At 36.8% G+C, this 10,546-nt stretch overlaps 1 protein-coding gene across 4 annotated transcripts; it reads right to left on the bottom strand.

The window, feature by feature from the left end:
- Nucleotides 1-407: 407 nt before the first annotated feature.
- On the bottom strand, nucleotides 408-10,266 carry LOC133131253 (insulin gene enhancer protein isl-2a-like). Of its 4 annotated transcripts, none has more exons than XM_061246522.1 (6): nucleotides 10,204-10,266; nucleotides 5,914-6,103; nucleotides 5,123-5,385; nucleotides 3,113-3,396; nucleotides 2,140-2,307; nucleotides 408-1,128 (listed from the first exon to the last, which is right to left on the bottom strand). In XM_061246522.1, exons 2-6 carry the CDS (start codon nucleotides 6,084-6,086, stop codon nucleotides 1,012-1,014), a joined length of 1,005 nt encoding a protein of 334 aa, XP_061102506.1. In that variant the 5' UTR covers nucleotides 6,087-6,103; nucleotides 10,204-10,266; the 3' UTR covers nucleotides 408-1,011. The 4 variants fall into 4 exon arrangements, with proteins under 4 accessions (XP_061102506.1, XP_061102504.1, XP_061102505.1 ...); XM_061246520.1 differs by lacking the exon at nucleotides 10,204-10,266 and adding an exon at nucleotides 6,639-6,772; XM_061246521.1 differs by lacking the exon at nucleotides 10,204-10,266 and adding an exon at nucleotides 6,639-6,772 and having other exon boundaries at nucleotides 3,113-3,390.
- Nucleotides 10,267-10,546: the final 280 nt, after the last annotated feature.

Genomic DNA, 10,546 nt, shown 5'->3' with positions numbered 1-10,546 from the left:
ATGTTGTTGTTGCTAGTAGCTAGTAGATAGTAGCTTGGCTACATTAGGCTACCAATAACAGTAAAATACTTAATTACTTGAAATCATTTGTATTTAATCGATAGCCTACATATAATAGATTCCGTCTTTGAAAAGGTGGGATCAAAGTATATTTAGTAGATCAGTAGATCATTGTGAACTGGGCTGAGGGTTCATATTTTGAATCAATTAAACGTGACTAATTTTTCATCAATTAAACATTAGTCTACTAAGGCTCACAGTCATCAATGTGAGGCGAGGATATAGACCTAATATAGGCCTAATATTTGCAACTTTGTTTTGATTTGACTACACCTACATGACCTTTTGGATATGTGCATGAAAATGTGAACTTCACAGTTTACAATACAAAGTACCACAGACATAAATGAGCATTTAACATATTTTATTACGGTCAGATATTCCTGTATGAACTTGTTCTGACAATAAATAACAATAACTTATTTTGTTCTCAAAGAGGCTCAAATAGTCTGTCCTCCGTACATTATGGTAAACTATTTTACAAGTATCTCTCATGTCACCTTCGGAAACCATGCGCATAAAGACAAACACGACTCAATAACGAAATAGAAAAAACAAAAAACAAAAAAACATGTATCACGTTGACGAAAAAACACCGATGGCCATGAATTAAATAAAAATGTTCGTAAGGTTCGACACAGATGGCTCCCAATTAAGTTCAAACGAAAAAAGGTTTGTATATCCATAAAGATGGCTCCACTTCTGTTGGACTCCTGTCACCAAGTTGTTGCATCGCCTTCGGCTCAACCAAAATCTCACGATGCTAACTAAGTCTTGAGAGAGTTTTTGCATTATAGGAAATTGTTCACAAACTGTCTCTGTCATGCTATATCCTCTTCAAAGGTCTGTCTTCAGCTGATGTTTTTTATTTTTTATGTTTATGAACTAGGTCGTTCACATGCAGGGTGTCGGGGACATGCTTTTCTTGGGGTTCTCTGGCTTTGGTCGGTCTCATGTATCGGCAGGGCTCGGTACCATGCTGTTTGGAGTGTCGGGTAACTGGGAAGATAGAGAAGTAACATCGCTTCCGGAAGAATTACCCAAGGAGCCCGATTCTGAGAAAGACACCTGCAAGATGGGAAATAAATGTGTCAATCTGTATCTTTGAGCAGAAATATGTAAAACGGCAGAGTAGTAATACATAAAATGTTAAATTCCTAAATGTGCATGTTTTCACTGTAAATTGGGCAGGACATACGCTATAGTTTGTCTAAACATAGTGTGCGAAACTTAGCTAAACAGACAGGCCCATGTTTTTTTTTGTTTTGTTTTTTCTGAACCACTATTCGCAAACTCGTTGTATTGCCTGAAGGCCGTGTAATGAATAAACGCTGTCACGGATTAATTGACCTTTAATTTCGTCATTCGTCATTAAAGCCACTCCTTTCCGCTTAGATTGAATCTGGACCATGTTGAATCTGTTGTGGAAACTAGCCTATTTTCGCCTCGTGTGAAGCCATAGTTCTTAAAAACGGGACGCAATACCAGACTGTCTTTGTGAGTATACTCTTGTTGTGCAGTTTTTCATTTGCACCCAATGAAGGAAAACTATTTTTTTTTTTAAAGTGTGTAATTTAGCATGAGTGCACCGGGTGTGTAGCTCATGCCGGGCGGTGAGGTCTCGATAACCCCAAGCTATATAGTTTTAATGTCCCCATTGTGATGAAAAGGCTGTATACAGGCACACATTCGTTGTGTCAAGGAATAAGATGTGCGTCTGAATGATGTTAATATTTATGTTTTAAAAGTAGGCTATCTTATGCGCCCCGTTGCAGTAAATGTTCTGCTAAATTGGTGTATTTCCTTGCGGAACCCCCAAGGAAAGCATAATTGTGTCAGTATGCCAATGTTTAGATTATTTGTAGCCTTTTGTCCTTTTGACAATTTTCGCAAGTTAGGCCTACGTGTTTTCCAACGTGTAAAGCTGAATATAGGCTAGACATATACGAAAAGTTTAACTTAAATCCATTAGTTAAAGGTACAAAGCCCAGAAGTAGGCTGCGCATTCCAACTTATTTGTCAAACGCAACCTTGCATGTTTGAATACCTCTGCATTTAAATACAAGTTTTTACGCTTACCAGTTGTTGAAAGGCAGGCTGGTCCAAATCACTCTGCAACGCGAACTCGCTTAAGGCTTTCCAAGGGGGCTGGTAGGTCTGCACCTCTACGGGGTTACCTTGAACCGTATTGTCGTGCCTAATTGGACTGCCTGCTACGAGAGGCGTACCCGTGAGTCCTTGGAGGTTCTGTAACCAGACAAAATAATATGAAGTTAGCCTGCAACCTGTTGTGAGATTAAAACACATAATTTTCGTCTAAATGTTTGAATTAATGTTTTTAATTATTATTATTATTAATAATAAGTATTTTGCAATAAATATAATTATATCATAATGCAATATATAATTCATGACAATATGCAAACTGGTTCGCGTAATAAACGTGTAGAACCAGCGAGAACCCATGAACAGCCACATTCGTGCAATAGGCCTAACAGAATTTCTCATATATCATTCATAACGTTTCTCTATGTTCGGCCTATTCAGAGAGCACCACAAGCACTCAAACCTGTATTAATCATTAAAAATATATATATTTTTGCCAGCATATAGACGTAGCCTATAATATACGATGTAAATACTACTACAACAACAACAACTACTACTACTACTACTACTACTACTACTACGAATAATAATAATAATAATAATAATAATAATAATAATAATAATAATAATAATGACATAAATAATAATAATGAATGATAGGCCTAATTATCATCGTCAAAATAACTCTGAACAGGAACGAGTCATACATTGTCTAATATTCCTCAGCTTTCTAGGAGTTAACACAGGACGATAATAAACATATATATAGCCTAGAGCCTACTCAGACTAGAACAGAAGAAGATATAACATTAAACTGATATTTTAGCCTAGCAGTGAGTCCAAACAACGTTTTGAAACGAAGAAAGCTTTAGGCTTCAGCCTTACTTTCAGCTGATTTAGACAGTAAACGGAGAAAAATGTAAATAGTACGTGCAGAGCTTACGGTTTTGTCACTGTGTTGCTGTTGTTGAAGTTGCTTCATGAGAATAGATCTCTTCTTGTCTTTACAGCGCTTGTTCTGGAACCAAACTCGTATAACTCTCGGGCTGAGGCCGGTCATTTCTACCAACTGTTCCTTCATGAGGGCATCGGGCCTCGGGTTGGCATTGTAGCAAGTCCGCAGGGTATGAAGCTGTTTCTCATTCAGCACTGTCCGTACGCGCGTGGTCTTCTCGGACTGCTTGTGACCATGATTTCTGTGTGTTGTCTGTCGTACTGTCACTGGGTCTGCCGAAGGACAGCACAGGTAAAGTAACCATCCTCTAATGCACTTATTTAATTTAATAAGACAATTGTGGGATTCACATAGATTAAGTTACACAAAATATACAAGGCTAAAATATACCGTACTATTACTATTCTCATTTTCAATCAAATTCAGAAAAGAAAATGCATGCTAGTGGTCATCATCATAATCATCAACACCACTACATTACGTTACATTCCAGTCATTTGGCAGACGCTTTTATCCAGACCGACGTACAATAGAATGCAAATCATAACCAGGGATGACCACCACTATTACCATCATCATCATCTTATTATTAGGCTACTACTATTATTATTACCATTATTATAATTGTTATTATCATTATCAATAACATTAGTATTATTAATACTACTACTAACAGTAGCAACAGCAGCAGAGGTAGAACTGCTTCATTATGGTTAAAGCAAAAAAGTGATTACAACAGGAAAGTTAGAAAGAGAAAAATCAATCGGCCTATGCATCTAACCAGTCCCAAAAAGCCGCAATACTAAGTCATATTCATATATACGTCAACTTAGCATATCACAGAACGGACGTATAATTATTGTTCATAATTTGTACATTCTGCGGTAAACATACGTATTTATTTATTATTTATTCATGCACAAGAAACGTGAGGAAAAAACGTGTTTAAAAAATCCAAATTATAAACTGGTCAAGTCTTGCTGCTATTCGCCTATATAAAGTTTAGCCAAAAACAAAACGGAAAATGGAAACAAAACTGAAAACTTCAGCGTTGCCTCACATTTACTATACTATAAGCAATCTATCCTCCCCAAAGTTTAATGTAATTTCCCTCTCCCCAGGCTAGGCCATGTTTGGAAAGAGCAGAATGACGTTTCACACTGATACATTAGCCTATACTAAATTCATTTTTATTTATTTTTATATAGGCCTATGTTGTGTTCAACAATATCTGAGATGTGAGAGAACGGAATTCCCCAACCAATATTGCGCACCAAACTTCCCTACACACTTAATAGCATATCAATCGCTCGAATCTGAACAGATTTTAATAAGGCCCCAGAAGGCCATGTCCGCAGTCAGAATGTTTAGGAATAAAAGTTAAACTCAGTTAGCTACCTCATCGGTTAAGAATGTAGCACATGAGCACATGGGTTGTGATTAACCATTTGCTTTGTGAAGAGATTGCCCACACTATATTGCAATAATTCATAAAAGACGTAGCACCAGAAAGGACATAATGAAAACTGCAAGCTCACTGTACGATAATAACTATTACGATTTAGCAGCGGATATATGTTACATATATGCTGTCTATAGAAATTTCAAAGAGGCTATGCATCTTTTTAATAAATGCTTATTATTTCTTAACCCAGCCTACTTGACCTACAGCACTGAGGCTAGTATAGGAGTAAGATTCCATTCAAACATAAGATACCTATCTTTTATTATCTTCTGGAAATGTAAACAGTTTAATCACACTGCGGGCATTGCAGTAACCCAATCATTGCATTCTAACATACCGTAAAACTATATTTTCAATAAAGTGTCAGAGCATATGCCTAATATGGCAACCACATAGTCCATTCATTGTTTACAAATATTACAATTCACGAACGTATTACTGCTGCAAAAATATTCAGAAAATTAAATTAACAAAAATACATCGCGTTGTCTGTAGCAACTGGAAAAGGAAACCAGGACTGGGGTTGGACTGACCTGCCAAGTGGAGTGACCGGTTGGAGTGGATATGTCCGGGACTGATGGGACTTCCTGCAGAACCCCGCTCCATCAATAAGCTATGATCAGCCCGACATAGCAGTTCCTCCTCCCGCAAAGAGAACTCATCCCCTGGCAGAAGCTGCCTGCTACACACTGAACACCTGAAACATTCGATGTGATAGACGTTGTCCCGAGCTCTCATGACGAGATCGCTGCTGCTGAAGCCAAGGTTACATTTAGCACACTTAATGCCAAATAACCTACAGGGAATACAGAAGGAACACGTTTTTAAAAAGAGCATAGTGACCATACAATGAACTGCTGTCCTGAATGACAAGCTTCTGTCCATTGAAATGGCCCGTTATGAACATTGAAGTTAAATAGGTTAGGTGACACCACAAATAAAGAATGATTATTTAAAGTCCTATGCAATGATTCAACCATTTTTTTGTTAAAAACACGAACTATTTAATATAATCGATATAAGAAAAAATATTCTGTAAAAAGTTCTATAATTTTACTATGAGAGGCAAATTTAACAATATATTTCACTACAAAAGTCGTTAGATCTAAGGCAGACTTTGGGCTTATCATAAAAAACACTGATTTTAGACTGATGTTAGAAAAATTTTGTGTTTCAAGACAAATTCATTGTCAGAATTTGAGGTAATTTATTGTCACACAGAAACCTCGCTTAAATCGATTTCTATATTATCAAAAAGCCAATTTATTTTGCTGATTGGCTTAAGTATAATTTGTGAAAATATAAATCAAATAAAAAACCATACCTTACATAATCTCTTTTGCAGTATGTCTTCCCATCCCGGACGAAGCAAGTGCAGGTTTCATCCAGGTATTGATTGCAATCCGCGCACTTCAAACATGCGGCGTGCCACTCCAAATCCGGGGAAACTCTTAGTATGTACTGGTCATGAATCTGACTTCCACAGCCGACACACATTGCGATACCAGACTTCTCTGTGGAAGGCAGAAAAAACTGTAAATATCCGTAGGCTATCACCAAATCTCCCAAATCCCCAGAACGCCTCGCACTGCCAATGAAACCATTGCAATGCATTGGCATTCTCATCGGTGCAAGTGTCACGCTGTCAAGGCTCCATCAGTGACAGCAAGGTTGCTTTTAGAAGTGGACCCTATACCTATGAACTGGACTATAGACTACCTTAACTTCACTGGTAAGGGTTAACTTTTAAGACTGCATTGCTGGCAAAGATCTTGTGGACAATTTCTTCTTCTTTATCTAATTTCCCTTGCCTGCACAAAATGAAACTGTATCATGCGGCTGTTTCAATGAAGAACTAACAGGCGATCTTACTACGGCAAATTAATTAATGACTGCGCCAACTGAATTGATTAACTTAAACCACCGTTATCACCCCACGCACAATGCCAGCAAGAAAGCTATGTGGACAACAGTAGCGTTATGGTATGAGTGCGCCTTGTTGGAAAAAAGGAAATTAAATAATTTGAAAATAGTAGCTATTCGACTTACTTTTGGAATGATCCCCCATATCACCCAAGAAAGAAGATTTAAAAATAATATCCACCATACAGGAAGAATGACGTCGAGTGCGATAGATGCAGAAATGAAGTGGGAAGCAGTCTGTCCCAGTCCCTAGCTGGGTGATAACTTCTATCCTCGGAGTGGAGTAAGAGGAAGACGCAGCAATGCCCCACACACAGGGTGACGTCACACGCAAACCTGGACTAAGACACGTCAATAGGGGGCAATAAGCGACCTACGAAGCGATTGGTGAAACGAGGACAATAGATGCGATGCTCTCGGTTAATAAGTGGGTTTCCACTACTGAGAGGGCTGTGTAGATTACTGCCATTCAAAGGAGTGAGTATATTACGGTACGTCAGGAATGTGTGTGTGTGTGTGTGTGTGTGTGTGTGTGTGTGTGTGTGTGTGTGTGTGTGTGTGCGTGTGTATGTATGTGTGTGTGTGTGTGTGTGTATGTGTGTGTTTATTTTTGTACTGTAGCCGTTTTATTTATTTTGTATGCATGATATAGTACTTTATGTATTTTGATTACGAAAACTACACAGAAGAATAAGGCAATATATGTATATATGCCTTCTTGGACTGTGAATGTTGTAATATGGAAAATAGGCTTTCCTCAACCATTCATTTTGTAGAATATATGCACTGAAACAGACTAGGCTATTTAACAATTCTATCTACAGTCACCAAAGACAATAATTTCTACTTTCACAGTTCCCAGGCTAAAATTTATGAAAAGCGAGACCTCTACTGGAAGAAATATATATATAAGCAGGCATCTTAGCCCTCTTGTGAAATCGGCGTGATTGGCGTCTTATTGGGCGAACGCTTCATAACCATTTGAAGGGAAGGAGAGCAAGAGATGCGATTCTATATATTTTTAGTGAGACTTCCTAATACAATTCTGTCGTTATTTTTTATTAATGCATATTTGCTAAGTTGCCCAACAGTAAAAAAACATTTGGAACTGGAATTAGCCTACATTCTGGCAGAACGCCTTCGTTTAGCCTATTAAGCATGCGTTTTTCACGTAGAAAACAGCACTCATTATAGCACAAATAACCAAGAAAAAAATTACCCGTTACATTCTAATTTCGGCCTACTCATAAGAATTATTTAGCAATTTCGTTTGATATCAGCTTCATAGCAGCATGTATAGACTCGGCAGCAAAATGATTTCATGTTAAAACTAAATTTTCTTTTAAAACTAAAAAAAAAAAAAATCTAATTAAAATAACTAGGAACTAGTTCTTCTTGGTGTAACACCAGTTGAACGAACCAATACAAAAGAGTAGGCTATTATTATTATTATTATTATTATTATTATTATTACCACGATATTCCCCTTTAGAAATACAGTCAAGTACAGAACAATATGATGTTTATGGTTGAGGACGTTAATTCGACCTAGCTTCCGACATACATCAATAAAAAAGTCTTAAGAAAAACGAATTATATTTTACCATAAGTCCGGACATGTAGACTATTCAAATCATTTCAACTGGTCAAAATCGCCTATATAGACTCACCGGGCACCTTATTAGGAACATTTTTACTTTATTACACTTACTTATTCATGCGATTATCGAATCAGCCAATTGCGAGGCAGCAGTGTAAATGCATACAATCATGTAGATACGGGTCAGGGCTTCAGTTAATGTTCACATCAACCATTAAATGTTAGCTAAGTGATTTTGACCGTGGTATTATTGTTGGTGGCAGACAGGGAGCAGCAGTTCTGCAGACACACCTTATTAATGAAAGACGTTAGAGGCGAATGGCCAGACTGGTCAAAGCTGACAGGAAGGTGACAGTAATAACAAATAACCACACAACAGTGGTATGCAGAAGAGCATCTCTGAACACACAACACATCCTAAATCTAAGTGGATAGGCTACCGCAGTAGAAGTCTACTTGGTGAGTGTATATATACATATTTAGGTCCAAAAATATGTAATAGCTATTGATGTTCAACTTCGGTCAACGATATAGAAATACAAGAGATAAGTTTTAAGTTTTGGGCTGTACTTTCAAACATCATAACATGGGCTCTGATTGTGATACAATTTTTAAAAATGAAAACACTGAAAATAATATTGTTCAGACGAGTTAATATAATGTAGAAAACAGAATAACTCAAAAACAGTGAAGGGTTTTCCCAGGCTGCCACACATATTTAACTATTTCAATGTAAATAGACAATGTACAATAAACGTAAATACATAGGTCTATAGTTTGTTTGTAGCCTAATGGCCCGTGGACATGTATTTATTTTCATTAATGTACCCATAATAACGTAATTCTTAGGAATCGCATTTAAGCCAATTAATGATTATATTAATAGATGATTTCTCAACATGTCATTGTCAACAGTAGCTCTAACATAAATAATTCATGGCGATTTAGAATTCGAACTGGAAATGGAGTTCATAGCCTATTGGATGGACAAAAAGTTAAAGGAATGGCGTTATTTTTCCGCGCCTAGAGATGGATTATTGTTTTTTATTCTTTATTCTTTATATAATATATATATATATATATATATATATATATATATATATATATATATATATATATATATATATATATTTATAAAGTTCATGCTATATATTAGCTATATATTAGTTTATATTAGTTTATGACTAATAATTATGACTAATCTCTCAAGATGATTTACGCGTCATATTTGCTTATAAATGGCGCAAACATAACTATTCTTAAATAGGCTACTAATAAGTTGGGATTTAACATTACTTATTAAATATGCGACTTTAGAACTTAATGTTTAGGCCAAGATAGGGATATTAGCAGCACATTTCATGACATTTGATTATAGAAATACAATATATATCAACATAATACGTTGCTGTTGGAAATTATTTTGCACAGGAGCAGAAGGCTTAGGGGTTTGTGTGAAATGCAATTGATATATGGCCAGACTGAAAAGTGTGGCCAGGACACCACCAAACCCCGACTCTGTGATAAGTGATCTGGGATATTTATGACCATAGTGAGGGCCATCCGAAAACATCCAGTGTAGGCGTACCAGGCCCATGCTGGGGCATTGATTTTTCACTTAGTCCAATGGGGGGATTGCCCCCTACTGGCCGACAAACATCGTCTCCAGAAGCAACGTGTCTTTCCTTGAAGTCAAATCTAGACCGGTCAAACCCAGTTCCACTCAGGGTCATGGGACAGAAACATATATGGTGATTTGCTTTCTAGGTAAAATATCTCTAAAATAAGGTCTGTTGTCTCCATCCATAGGTTTCAATCTGGTGAGAGAGATTGATGTTCCAGAATTATTTCCAGTGCAACTCAAGAAATAAAACGTTATTTGGTCGAACGGAAATAAGATTAAAGCGTTTTGGCATTTTTGTTTATCGGTCTGTCTACAGTGTTCATTGGAAATTCTAAAATGAGGCAATAATTACGTCAATTTGAATTTTAAGTCCTGTACACGTATGCACCGGTAGCCTATTATCCAACAACAACAAAAAAAAACCTACATCAAGAGTTTAATTAATTAAATTGTCTTCAGTAGCCTACCTTCTCTGAAGTTGACACCGAGATCCCTTTACATCTCACCTGGAATTGTCCGCAAACCAGTCTTTTTTGATAGCCTATAGCCTAGGTACAACATTTATTGCCTACGTAGGCTACCACATAGCCTACTTCTTGACTTTTATTTGAGGCACGGAATGTGTTGATTAATTGGCTCGGTCATTACAAAGGAAGTGAAAAGGCTATTAAACAGAGTAATTAATCGTTTTGTTTTGACTGCCACAATTATACATAATTAAAAATATAATCAGTGAAACAATAGTCCATATTAAAATCATAAGGCGCCAAAGCTGTTAAAACTGTGAACTCCGGTCGAAATGTAGAATTT

Source organism: Conger conger, chromosome 6 (assembly GCF_963514075.1).
Source record: "Conger conger chromosome 6, fConCon1.1, whole genome shotgun sequence".
Taxonomy (NCBI): domain Eukaryota; kingdom Metazoa; phylum Chordata; class Actinopteri; order Anguilliformes; family Congridae; genus Conger; species Conger conger.
This window is presented reverse-complemented; position numbering and strand designations above follow the sequence as displayed.

What these genes read in the sequence shown, in the direction of transcription:
- LOC133131253 (XM_061246520.1), bottom strand. Translation starts at nt 6,696, where the DNA reads ATGGTGGATATTATTTTTAAATCTTCTTTCTTGGGTGATATGGGGGAT. An exon ending in AGCAACACAGTGACAAAACC is followed by an intron (nt 2,308 to 3,112) that starts GTAAGCTCTGCA and finishes GTCTGGTTACAG; the next exon opens with AACCTCCAAGGACTCACGGG. An exon ending in AGCCTGCCTTTCAACAACTG is followed by an intron (nt 1,129 to 2,139) that starts GTAAGCGTAAAA and finishes CCCATCTTGCAG; the next exon opens with GTGTCTTTCTCAGAATCGGG.